The sequence below is a fragment of the Jaculus jaculus genome, chromosome 4 (assembly GCF_020740685.1).
Source record: "Jaculus jaculus isolate mJacJac1 chromosome 4, mJacJac1.mat.Y.cur, whole genome shotgun sequence".
NCBI lineage: Eukaryota > Metazoa > Chordata > Mammalia > Rodentia > Dipodidae > Jaculus > Jaculus jaculus.
Genome location: NC_059105.1, coordinates 3,920,205 through 3,934,298, shown reverse-complemented (window position 1 = coordinate 3,934,298; position 14,094 = coordinate 3,920,205). Strand labels below are relative to the sequence as shown.

Here is a 14,094-nt window from a genome sequence, read left to right as displayed (position 1 = left end):
CTGTTCTGTTACCTGACAAGATACATTTCAACTTTTCTTTTTTTTAATTTAACTTAATTATTTATTTAAGAGAGAGAGAAAGAAAGAGGGAGAGAATGGGCATGCCAGGGCCTCCAGCCACTGCAAACAAACTTCAGACGCATGTGCCCTCTTGTGCATCTGGCTTACATGGGTCCTGGAGAATCTCAGCGGGATTCCTTTGGCTTTGCAGGCACGCACCTTAACCTCTAAGCCATTCCTCCAGCCCCCATTTCAACTTTCTGTAACATACAGATTCCAGATAGAAACATGAAGAAATGTCTATTCTTTGGCACATGATTTTAGAAGTATCACTTTAAATAATTTATAATAAATGATCGACGCCTGCTGCTGCATTGTTTGTGTAGCAACAATGTGCTCATCCTTCTGTTCTGAGGCACAAAAGGCTAAGCTGGCTTCTTAATTACAGTAGCACACAGACGGAGTTAGATGTAATTCAAACCCAAGTCAACGAAAGTGTAGATGGCTTGTTCTTCTCTGTTAAAAAAGTAACAGCTAGACCATGCTTACTTTTATTCTCTCTGTATGTAATTAATGTGCTTCTAGTACATGCATATGTGTGTTTGTGTGTGTGTGTGTGTTGTGTGTTGTGTGTATGTGTCTGTGTCCCTGTGTGTGTATGTCTATGTTGTGTGTGTCTGTGTTGTGTGTGTGTGTGTGTCTGTGTTCTGTGTATGTGTGTGTGTGTGTCTGTGTTCTGTGTATGTGTGTGTGTGTGTGTGTGTGTAGGACTACTTCTAAGCATGTGGGCGGAGGCCAAAGGTGTATGTCTGGGGTCTTCCTTAATTGTGCTCAACCTTATTATTTTTATTTAATCTATTTGTTAAAGAGAGAGACAGAAGCAGCTAGAGAGAGAGAGATAATGGGTGTGCCAAGGCCTTCATTCACTGCAAATGAATTTCAGAAGCATGTGCCACATTGCACATTTGCCTTAAATGGGTACTGGGGAATCAAACCCGGGTCCTTGGGCTTCACAGGCAAGTGCCTTAGCCACTAAGCCATCTCTCCAGCCCTATTTTTTTTTTTTTTTGAGATAAAGTCTCTCATTGAACCTAGATATTACCAGTTCATCTAGACTAATTATCCAGCAATCTCTAGACTCTCCTGGCTTCTCTCTAGCACTGGGATCATAGGCACACAGCATCAAGCCCGGCATTTTTCCCCAGGTCCCGTGCTTGTGTGGTAAGCACTGTACCTCTTGAGCCATCTCCCCAGCACTAGGTTCTAATTATTCATAAAAAGGCTGGCTCTCTGAGGCCCATGAGGTAGCTGCTACCATGCAGACTGAGAGATCATGTTCTTTCACCAGCTAATCAACGTGTCTCAGGCAGCCATGGTGCCTCCGCTCTGCATCGCCAGCATTGGGTGGGCGCTGCCATCAAGCTCTGTAGTCTAGAAAAAGAACAAGAGGATTCTGCCTCTCTCCTGAGAAAACAGTGTCTTGGAGTAAATGAGCCTCTTCTTTTCTGAATGTCACCCACTACTGGCCCATCAGGCTTGTGTGTATCACTCGGAACCCTCTCTGCTTGTGTCCTGTTCCCTACCTCAAGAAGAAACTTCGCCAGACTTCTGTGAGAGCCATGGGACCTAACACACACACACACACACACACACACACACACACACACACACACCACAGCAGGACTGGTGGAAAGGCACCTCGCTATTCTGCTGCTCCAATGCCAGCTGCTAGCCTGACGCTGAGGGACACAGTCGGCGCCCTCCCCTTGGTTCTGCATAGTCTCCCACATCCATCTAACCCTCCCACCTCGTTCCTCTCCTGTCCCCCTGCCAGGTCAGAGGGCCTGTGTTCCCAAGGCCTCACAAGGGCCCCTGTGTTGCACTAGTGATGGGGAAGAATTTGGCCCAGAAAAGTGAACATGGCATCTTTTCCTACCCTCTGCACATTGCCATTGCTGGCTACAGAAAGGCCCACCAGCAGTTGGAAACTATCAAGAGCTTGGCATCAAGCTCTTTGGATCTAGTTTCTTTCTGAAATGATCGGTAAAGGGTTGGAAATGTTTTAAATGTTCCTACACACATTTACAAGTTACAACATTCTGGATCCTATGAACTGGGAGATGGATGGCCTCAGATCAGAGAACATGTTTGACTCAATATTTTCTGAACTGAATTCACCATTTATTTTCCATGCTTCTATAGTCATCAAATTTGGAACTCAGATTACAGTTGATCACAATTGTCAACTTTTAGATCAGGTATCGAGTAACAGATATGCCTCTAGGGAGGTCTGAGGAAGGAAGTAACTGAGGGGCAAAGACCTTCACAGGAGTGTGATCCCAGATACAAAGAGGTCTGAGGAGAAGCAGAGCTACTGTTGTCTTTGGATCCTGGCTGGTGAGGGCATCTGCCCTGTTGCTGCCACCCCTGAGGGCATTAGAACCCAGCTTGCATGCCCTTCCAGTGCGGGCTGAAGACCAGCAGCTCTCTGGGAACCCTCCGGGACTTCAGTGCCAATTGGGACTTCTGAGGCATTAGCCTTGTAGACAGAACAGCCACCCCAGCCTCAGGCTCTCACGTCCTCAGACGGCCATTTTTGGACTACCCAGGCCATCCAATAAATCCCGTGTGTGTGTGTGTTGTGTGTGCGCACTATCAGTTCTGTTCCTACAGAGAACCCTCACTAATACATGCACCTACTTCCATGCTCACAAGACTGGTTTCCATCCTATTTATGTATTTATATTTATTTTCTTCACTCAATTCATAGAGTTTTACAGCAGCTCCAGTATGGGACGGGTCATTCCAGCTGGTACATTCAGTACAGAATGATCCAGACCTGGCTGCCAATGCAACAAACCCACCATTGAGGAGTCCTGGGAACAACGTCTGAGATCCAATATTTCCCTGAGGTTATAGAACAAGCTTGAAGAGCTCTCCACACACGTATCGTGTGGATGTTTCCCCAAAGCTTACAGCGCATTCTTGCGAAAGTCTCCATACACACGTCACACTGCTCGAATCCATGAGGGTCTCCTCCAGTACACTGCCACCAAGGCCTTCTGGCTCCTTCTAGACAGGCCGTGTCTCTACAGAGCAAATCTGCAGTGCTGGAATCCAGGGACTTGCCGGGCACAGGGCAGGTGTCCACGCGCTCAGTAAAGCGGATGCAGTAGATCATAAAGGAGGTATGGAAGTAAAAGTACACATCAAAAACCCTATCCTTGACAAGGCAGAGAAGCAGCAAAGAAAGCTCCTTTGCACTGAAGGTCAGGGAAAGCTTCTAGAAGCAGGGAGATTTGGAGATTAACCTGAAATATAACTGGGGAGGTTGGAGAGTGGAAGGCAAAAGGAAGTTAGGCAGGTTAACCTTCAGTTGGGACAAGCCTGAGCAAAACCACAGAGATCTGAGGAGGCCAGAGAAGCACAGAGGTATAAAAGGCAGAGGCAGGGGACAGAGGCCAGAAAGGCTGCCTGTGAACACCCACCGCAGCTTTAGGAACGAGCAAACCCAAAATGTGGAGTTTACTGGGAACCGTGACAAAAAGGTACAGACTTTTATCAGAGGAGAACGGGGCTGCCATTGAGGCATGCAGGGCCTGGGGCGGGAGTGTCTCCTACCCAGGGCACGGGCACAGGGCAGCAAGGCCAGCAGGGATGTCAAGCCAGGATGGAGCCACTGACTCAGGTGAGAAGCGCTTTCAGCCAAGCGCTCCTGCAGCAGACAGCCTCGGGCCTCAAACCGCAACTCCTTCAGCAACCTTCACTCTACCGGCTTCTCCCGGAAGAGTCGGGGCTCACGCAGACTCTAGAGGGGCTTGGACCCATTCCTAAGCTCATCCTATTGGTTCTACCTCTCTGGAAAATCCTAAGCACTGCAAACCTATGGACACTAAGCGACAAGGCCCATGCACTCTACTTTGGGTCTAAAAAGACTTAAGACCCAAGACAGCAAGCGGCTCCATGGGGCGCCCTCATGCTCACACACAAGACAGCCAAGGCATCGATCATTAAATAGGAAACAGCTGTGCGCCTGTGGCAACCTTGGTGACCAAGATCAAAGAGAGAAGCCATGGCCGATAGTCAAGTTACTTTCCTAAGCAGGAAGATGAGAGTCAACCTTCTCAACAAAAGTGGCCTTCAAAAATGGACCCTAAGGGCTGGAGAGATGGCTTAGCGGTTAAGCGCTTGCCTGTGAAGCCTAAGGACCCCGGTTCGAGGCTCGGTTCCCCAGGTCCCACGTTAGACAGATGCACAAGGGGGCGCACGCGTCTGGAGTTCGTTTGCAGAGGCTGGAAGCCCTGGCGCGCCCATTTTCTCTCTCCCCCTCTATCTGTCCTTCTCTCTGTGTCTGTCACTCTCAAATAAATTAAAAAAAAAAAAATTTTAAAAATGGACCCTAAGCTGGGGCGATGGCTCCGAATAAAAGAGCTTGTTGTGCAAGCATGAAGACCTGAGTTTTCATCCCCATTTTAAAAAGAGAAATGTTGGGCATGGTCGCACACTTGCAATCCCAATGCTGAGGGGGCAGAGAAAGAAAGATCCCTGGAGCTCGCCGGTCAGTCTAGTCTGCTTAGAGAGCTCCAGGCCACTAGGGAGTCCCGCCTCACAAAAGGTGGACGACGCCCCAGAAACAACATTTGAGGCTCTCCTCTAAGCTACACACACACACACACACACACACACTAGAGACCTCATGCTTCTGTAAAAGTGAACACCTAAAGACCCTTCTAGGAATAGAGTGATATCCAAGCGCAGCAAGCCTGAGCCCCGTCGTGGGCGCCCATCAACATGGGATTAAGAAATATCCCCTCCCTGAAGTGCATCTGACAGGAACGAAATGAGTGCCATTACCCAATGAGAGTGGTGTGGAAATAACAGAACTGCTTTTTATTTTGATGGATTGTCTAATAAAAAGATATAAAAATGATTAGAAACAGTAAAATTAAATCATCAAATACAGTTCTATTTGTTGTGTGCGTTGGAGTGGATTCTCTCATGGAGTGGAAGGTTAGACTGTATAACTTCTCGTTTTAGGAAACAATAAAAAGAAAGAAGCATGGTGACAGTGATATTTTATTGCTGGCCGTGACTACTAACTCACTATAAATGCTCTCACGACAGCCACAAAAAGCCACAAGAAAACGCACACACACACAAAAATGATAAGCCACCTTTCCCTTCCCCCGTTCCTGCCACAGCTAGTCTAAGCCACATGGGACATTTCTTTCCAGGTGACAGTGAGATCTAAGGTGGTATGTGCTGGCAAGCGTGAGGTGATCATCTGCTGAGACTAACCATGAGGTAAGAATAACGGTTCAGATAAGGTGACTGGCTCCAATGCGCTTAGGTTTACGGAAAGCAACTGTGGACCCAGCCACAGCAGAGACTCCAAGACCAGCCTGAGCTGGGAGGTGGGCGTGGAGAGCTCAGCTCCAAGGTGCCAGAGGCTCTTCAAAGAGGGGCACGTCCCTAAGGAAGATGTGGCCTGCTGAGGGCAGCGCAGGCTCCTCACCAAGAACTTGGAGACATTTCGCATGACTGGCAGGGTTTGCCAAGGTATCTGCTGCCAGGTGCTGAAAGTCTTTACAGCCTTTGCACCGATTCGGACTCCTGGCTGCGCCTCCTGGCTCGAGTTTCCTGCAAAGGGCTGCCACGTGCGGGGTGTGCCCCCATACCACGCAGGACTTGTGTCCACGTGGGGACCGCTTGATAGGTTCGACATTTCTCCCGGGCGGCAGGGCAGGGAGTTCACCATGAATTTTATCACTTGGTCAGTCAAAATGTCAAGAGCAGCGCTCTTGCTCATTTCGTGTGTTTTCCTTTCGCCGAAGCTGTTTTCCAGAGCTAGCCAGGCTTCCGAGTGAGTCACTGGGCAGCGGGGCAGCGCGCAGGGAGGCCGGGCCTGGCCTCCGCACACCCACGCGGAGGGCGGCTTGACCCTTTTCCAGGAGCTCCCGCCGTTCATTTCTCCTGGCACGTCTTCATCAAGTAGGCTCTGCGTGGCTTCCTCGTCTTTCTTCTACTTACAGTATCCCTCCCAGTTCTCCCCAGCCGGACAAGTGCCCAGTATCTTTTCTCTCAAAAACTTGTATTGATGCAAGAAGTTTCTCTCCGGAAAGGGAGCCGACTGGCCTGGCTGGGCAGAGATGGGAGAGCACAGGCCCGACTTCGGCTTGGCAGGGCCTCACTCTCGTGCCCCGCTGCCTGCACCCAGGGCAGGCACAGGGAGAATTGCCTTTGGTTTACATCTGTGTCCATTTTCAAGAACATAACAGAAATTATCATTTCCACAAGTCTGCCTCTTCCTGGGTCTATGTCACAGAAAACTGGTGGAACCTTCAATCCATTGCCATTATCATATGCAAAGCTGAAAACTCACAGGTTTTTTTGACAAGCAGGATTTGAATGCTTCTTTAAACATTCCCTTTATCAGCTCCATTCCCTTCCTGTGTCATAGTGCATGCCATTGTTACCAACTGTACCAACATTATCCAAGAAAATTTAGCTTTGCCTCCTTTAAAATCAGGCAAAAGTAAATCACTCTTAGTGCTTTGGGGACCCACTTTCACTTACCCATAGCCCAGGTAGACATATATGTGTAGTTAGATAGGAAAAGGTAAGATGTGAAGACAGAAGAGGGGCTGGTGAAAGGAAAGAGCGTCCTGGTGACAGGCGTCCCCTCAGTAGGACCTTCAGGTGGTTTGAAGGAAGCCCATAACCGCTATGTTCCTTTGCTAGTCTGACTACTGAGTTTTGTCAATGACCGGAAACCAGAAAGCAGGAGAAGCTGTCCTTCCTGCAGCCCTGGCCTCATGCCCACGTGCCCCAGCCCCGGGCCCACGTGTTTGCAGTTACTACAGAACACGGGGACCAAGGCTCAGGCCTCGCAGCCAGCGCCCATGGCTCTGGCTCCTCAAACGTTGCAAGCAGTGCTCCCGACTCTCGCCTCGGCCTGTTCTCCACAGCCTCTCTGACTTCTCTCCTGCCTCCGTCAGTCTGCTGTCATCGCTACGGAACTGTAAGGCCCAGTGGGGGGATTGCCTCAGGAGCAGTCTACAGTTCCAGAAACAAGAGAAGCAAGTGACTTTGCTTACCTTTTCTTCCTTCCATTTCTCTTGATTCTACTACTAGAAGTGACCCTGACTTCAAACCAATGCAAGACCTATCCCTGCATGAGCTTGCCCCAGTGACTTTGAAAATCACAGCGGTCTATATGTTGCACATTAAGACATGATAGGCTTTTTTAGCAAAACAACTTGTTTTCTACTATTACCCTTGCATTCTATGCACACAATACATGCGGGTTTCATTATGTAAATATATATTCACAAGCCACCAAGTAGCTCCTCACCTCTGATGGCTCTGTGGTACACTTCCCTTTTCCGGAACACTCCAAGTCATTTGCGTGGCTGTCCCCAGGCACGCAGGTGCTGGCCTTCACTACCAGAGTCAGACGCAAGGCCACAATAGATTTGGTAACAGAGTCATTCACAAAACCTGGAAGAAAACAGTGCAATTAGGAGCCATTAGGAACCCTTTGCCAGCAGTCTTCTAGCAAGAGCATGAATTTCACCTAGGCAGCATTCAAGCCTGACAAGCAAGACAGGATCCGGCCATGTGAAGGAACAAAGCACGTAGCTGCCGTCCACTCAGACCCCAGGTCTTTAGGATGGACCTGCATTCACAAGCATCGTGGGAAATCCAAGATCCAGCTCAGCCCCCGTGTCCCGTTCTGCCCTTGTCCTGTAGAGCCACTGAGCCTCTCAGTCCCACTGTTGCGCTCCCCCTTAGAGGTCAGTCTGTACGTCTGTCTTCCCTCACACAGCTAATGCCTGTATGGCCCAGCGCGTCCTCCTCCTGAGTTCTCTGGGTGGCCATGAACACTGGAAATCGCCAAAAGGCCCCACCTTGTTATCAGCCTGCCCCAGCAGCTTTCACAGGTGGGCATGCAAGTTTGTTAATAAAGATGTATTTGATCACCAATCTCATTTCATGTTATCATTTTTATCTGCCTAGTAAAATACATAATTTTGGCCAACTAAACAGGATTAATCATAGTTGAATATTAATTGCAATATTGTTGATGCAATATATTTGTCATTGGATGACATTTATGTCTAGTGCAGCCATTCATATATAATAAGTAACAATAAGTATAAAAAGTGATGATTAATTATAACCTCTAACTGGAATGAAAAAATGAATGTTTTGCATTAGGAACAAGTTATCTCAGAACCAAACATCATTTTCTAGTAAGAATATTCATTTGTCTCTATTTTTATTTCAAATTGATTTTATTTTACTAAAATACATAAATATGACAAGATATTTAGTGTAACACATTCAGTTCATTCAAGAATAAAGCGAGGGACCAGAGAGATGGCTTAGTAATTAAGGCACTTGACTGTGAAGTCTAAGGACCCATGTTTGATTCCCTAGAACCCACATAAGCCAAGATACAAAGGGTGGTGCATGCATCTGGAGTTCAAGTACAGTGGCTAGAGGTCCTGACACACCCATTCTCTCTCTCTCTCTCTTCCTCCCTCCCTCTCTCTCTTTCTCTCAAATAAATAAAAATAAAATGTCTTTGTTAAGAGTAACGTAAGGGTTGGAGAGATGGCTTAGTGGTTAAAAGCTCTTGCTTGCAAACCTTAAAGGTCTGGGTTTAATTCTCCAGTATACACAGAAAGCCAGATGCAGAAAGTGTACATGCATCTGGTGTTTGTTTACAGTAGCAAGAGGTTCTGCTATACTCATTCATTCTCTCTCTCTCTCATCCTGCTTACAAATAAATACATAAAGTATTTTTAAAAAGAGAAAGGTGAAATCCAAGAGCCTCGACATTGGGAAGCCTCATCCACAGAGACTTTTATGACCAAAGACTTTTAGCACAAATGTGGCACCAGGAATATGGAGGGGACAGGGACAGAAGAGACAATGATTTATTTTAAAGCAGGTAAAATGAATTTTATTGCTGGGGAAAAGTATATTTGAATTCCTGCTTCAATGTAAAGAAAATAAAAGCTAAATGTAGATCCAAAAAAACCTAAAATCCCAAGAGAAAAAATACAGAAGGTTATTTCACTGATTGTGGAGTGAGGTGTTTATTAAAGAATATATAAAAATAATAACTCCTACAAAATATAGATCAATTAACTTCACCTTACCTAAACTTAAATTGCACATAAATAGCCAAGGTTAAGATGGAAGATGAGATACAGACTTGGAGAGGACACTGATACTGCACAGAACCAGCAAATGATTAGTTACGGTGAGATAAAGAGAAAGTGTTTCTGTCACTTGCTTTTCTCTCAATATCATTCATATTTATTGAACTATTAAAGCCTACATGGCAGCAATCAGTACTGTTATGCATATTTAGACACAGTAAAAGTCTATAAAGAGGCCTGAAAAGAAACAGACCAGCCTCAAAAGGGGAGAAGGAAAAAAGAAGTGGGCAGAAAGACAGTTTCTGGTTGTGTGTGTGTAAGTGTGTGTGTAAGTGTGTGTGTAAGTGTGTGTGTAAGTGTGTGCGTGCATGTGTGTGTGTGCGTACGTAAGTACGGGCTCGCACGTGTGATGGCACGTTTGCAATCAGTGGAAAAGCTCCAGGGTCAGTCCTCCTCCTCCACCTTGTTGGAGACAAGATGTCGCATAGCCCACGTTTGAGACCTTCTGCGGACTCTCCTGTGGCCTCCTCCCGTCAGCACGGGAGCTGGTGTCGCGGCGCTGTGCTCCTGTGCCTGGTTTGAGTGAGCTCCAGAGACCTGCGCTCAGGCCCTCCTGCTTGTGCAGCAAGCACCTCACCCACTCAGCCATCCCCCAGCCCCCTGTTTTATTTCTTTATTAAGAATGTATCTGAAGAAAACATGCAAAAACTATTATCTTGTGCATAAATCAGCCCTACATTCATTTTCCAGTCATATAATGTTTCAAGTATGGTGTAACCAATTTTAGGGCAGTTAAAATTGTTTACTATACTTCAGGAATCACAACTTCGTAAGGCTGTGTCAGGGGTGATAGTTCAGCTTGACTGGATCACAGACCTCTCAGGCAGATCTAGGACGGCATTTCCAGGAAGGGTTAACTGAGAGGGAGACACCCCCCCCCCCAAGAGGGCAGCCTCCCTTCTTTGGCATCAGAACTTGGCTTCTTCAGCCTCCGATGTGGAATGAAGACCAGCAGCTCTTCAGGCAGCCTCCAGCCCTTCAGGGCCAAGTTGGGACTGCTGAGACATCCAACCTCATGCACTGAGCAGCTACAGCCTTTGCAGCCTCTCCAGCCTGGAGCCATTGTTGGACGACTCTGACTATATCATGTAAACCAATGTAAGAACTCCCTACAGTGAGATACATTAATCCTACCAGTGCTGTGACCCTCCAGAACCCTGACTAATACAAAGACACAGTGTCCTGACTCCCAGAATACACATGTTCAGAACGACTCTGTGATTACCTTTCCAAGCTTTTGTAACAATGGTTTCCTCGCCCTGTGTGATGCACACAGAATGCAGTTATACGTGTTCTGACAAGTGCATTGCATTCAAATAAAACAGAACCTGCGTGAGGAATAGAACCCCTCTGGAGTTCCCTTGCTCGCAAGGTTGCTATACCAGGGCATGAGCTGCTAATCACTTATGAACTACTGATTCTGTTCATAGGAAATTAGCAACTTTCTGAATAGTTGCAACGCTATCAATTTAAACTTCCTTCCACTCTGCTGTGCAGCATATTCCTAAAGCCTATTATCACAGATTTGTCCAAGGTGTTCCATTTCATTCTCTTTTTAGTGATTTTTTTTAAAGATTTATTTTTATTTATTCATTTACTAAAGACAGAGAGAGGGAAAGAGACATAGAGAGAGAAAATGGGCGCACCAGGGCCTCTGGCCACTGCAAACGAACTCCAGATGTATGTGCCACCATGTGCATCTGGCTTACATGAGACCTAGAGAATCAAACCTGTGCCCTTAGGCTTCACAGGCATGCACCTTAACTGCTAAGCCATCTCTCCAGACCTTTTGTAATGATTTTATTAGCACGTGTTAATTATATGTAACATATTTTGTTATATTGCCATGCATACATGCAACATCATCTGGATCATGGTCACCTATGTTAGTCTTTCTTATCTTCCTTCTATTGCCACTGACCACTTCCCAAGTAGTCTAGTCTTCATACTCTCTGCTTTCCCTTTCTACTTTTATGTCTTCTTCTCCTTTCTGACTGGGTATGAATGTTATTGCATGTTTCTATTGGGTGCTGGTCATATTTCCATTAGGTTATACTCATATCCTCTCTCCCCTGCCGCCATCCACTGAAGAGCCACCTCAGTGGGGTTATCGGTGTTACCTGTAGGATCCTGAATGTACCCTTCTGTCTCTGTCAGAGTGGGGGAAAAGCAATTCCACAGGACACTCCTTCCCACCCTGTGGCTCTTACAACTTTTCCATCCGCCCTTCCACAGTGTTCCGTGAGCCTTGATGGGTGTGTTAGAAGGCTACTGTAGTGTTAAACTCTCTACAATCTCTGAAATTCCTCTTTGAGTGTTTTCTCTCTACCTGGACAGAAATCAACTCCAAGTGGATCAAGGACTTCAATATAAGACCCCAAATTCTAAAATTATTAAAAGAAAAACAGAGAAAACACTTCAAGAGATATAGGTATAGGGAAAGACTTTCTGAATAAATCTCAGTAACTTGGGAAAATCAGACAAAATCTCAACTACTGGGACCTCATGAAACTAAAAGGCTATTGTACAGATAAGCAAACCATCAATGGAGTCAACAGAAAACATACAGAAGAGGAAAAGAAAATCTTTTCCAGCTATATATATATATGACAGAGGTTCAATATCTAGAATTTACAAAAGACTCAAAAAAACTAAACAATAAAAATATCAAGCAACACGCTCAAAAAATTGGGCAGGGAATTGAACAGAGAATTCTCAGAGGAAGAAATTCAAATGGTTAATAAACACCTAGAGAGTTGTTCAACATCTTTTACCCATCTGGGAGAAGTTGAAACAACTTCGAGATTCACTCTCACTCCCGTCAGAATGGTAATCTTCAGAAGATCAAATGACAGCAGATGCTGGCAGAGGTGAGGGTAAAGAGGACCCCTCACCCCATGCTGGTGGGAGCGCACACTTGTCCAGAGGTGTGGGTAAAGAGGAACCCTCACCCCATGCTGGTGGGAGCGCACGCTTGTCCAGCCACTCTGGAAATCAGTGTGGAGACTCCTCAGGAATGTGAAAATACATCTACCATTTAGACCCAGCTGTACCACGTTGGGCAAAAACCCTAAAGATGCCGCTAACAGAGACACTGGCTCAGCCATGTTCTTCAGTACAGTATTCACAATACTAGGAACTGGAATCAACCCAGATGCCCATCAACAGATAAATGGTTAATGAAAATGTGGCACTTACACACAATGAAATGCTACTCAGTGGTAAGTAAAAATAATGAAATTTTCAGGAAAATGGACAGACCTGGGGAAAAAAATCACACTAAGCGAGGTCACAGGCTCAGAAACACAAACTAAAAGATATTAATGTTAATGAGGGATGGATCGCCCAGGCATGAGGGCCCTCTAGAGGGTGCAGAGATTAACCTTAAGCACTGGTAAGTCCCACTGCCAGGACTAGGTTACACCCCACAGTGAGCTGTTGGTCAGAGAGACCCGTGAGGACCACACACAGGGCAGGCTGTTGCCACCGCTCTTGGTACCCACCGGAGCTACATGGTAAGACCCTACTGCTGAAGGCAGTGCGCACCATGCACACAGGACACCAGGAGATCACACCGGAACGTAGAAGCGAGCCAACGCCCTGCTGGCTAGCGCTCAGAGTGTGAACAGTGCTGTGTTTGCTGGCGGGGGACAACGGCCGCTCACAGTGCACGCCGCTAAACCGGCCAGCTGGGCAAGATGCAGGCACCGGTGCAATGCTGGCACGTGGCCTACGGGGTCGTCAATGGCTGTGTGATGGGCTACAAGACCCGTTCCTTGGGAGACAACTCATAACTGATGCTGAGAACCAAGCCAGAACGCGTGGGTAGAAAAGCCATAGTCTCCAGAGAGAAGCTCCCACAGGCCTTTGGCCAAGAAGAGTGGCTATGCCCATCTCACAGTCTCCTAAATGACTAGGCTTGTCCCCTCTAATCCATGCTGCCCTCACTCCTAGTTGGAGACTCTGTTCTCTTTTACAGGAATCAGTGAAAACTGGGAAGAACCAAGATCCATCAATACAACAAGAAGAGGCAGATGACTGTGGAGCACAGGATGGCCCATCTCCTTCACAACTGCCAGGACCCACATAACACTGCAGACCAGGCAGCGACCTAAATATGAGTGCTGCTCTCAAGGCTAGCCCAACACCAGCTCCAGGGAGGTGGTGATCTATGCTGAGGACACTCAACTTGCCTCAAAGCCTTTCCATTCTTCTGAAATGCTAAGTGGGGGTCAGTCATGAAGCAAAACATGAAGCAGGCCTTGAGCTGGGAGAAGGAAAGGCGTGTGCGCTTGAGTGGCCAACAGGCTTGGGTTCTGAGGCGTGGTGGCTCTGATGGTCCCTGATGGCACCAGCAGATTAGCAAGAATGCTGATGAGGCCCTCATCACTCTCCGAACTGCTGTGAGCAGCTGTGGGAAGGTAGCTTCCGGGTTTCACCTTTAAAATTGCTGCTCATCCAGGCAAGTCATGTTAAATCTGAGCAAATTTCCCACACGCTGCATGGACTATGGCGATGAGCACCTCTTCCCAAGACAGGGAGTGTCTGGTTAGTGTCTTGAAGGCAGGAGCCAAATTTCTGATTCGGAGTGGTGTTTTTTTTGTCCATGGAGAACAGGTTACTTTCTTTCCAAGATTCCTTATTGGAGCTTTTATTGTAAATGTGCCCTAGGAAGGAAATGGTTGGCTGAGTCCATCAAGCCCCTGCACAAGGTAGAAATGCCTGGCTCATCCCAACACTGAACACTTGCATGATGCCCTTGCCTGTAAGAGCCCTCTTCCCAGTCTGACAACCATCGAGATCCAGTGACTAGTGCTTGTTAATATGTGGGGAACTAGTAGTTTCTATAGAACATGGTGTT

General features: G+C 46.9%; 1 protein-coding gene across 1 annotated transcript in view; it reads right to left on the bottom strand.

The window, feature by feature from the left end:
- Dner (delta/notch like EGF repeat containing) overlaps positions 1-14,094 on the bottom strand; it is a 355,088-nt gene that overhangs the window by 147,363 nt on the left and 193,631 nt on the right. The window contains exon 6 of the mRNA XM_004662814.2: positions 7,355-7,500. Coding sequence (XP_004662871.2) covers positions 7,355-7,500 — 146 coding nt within the window. The remainder of the gene's footprint in view (positions 1-7,354; positions 7,501-14,094) is intronic.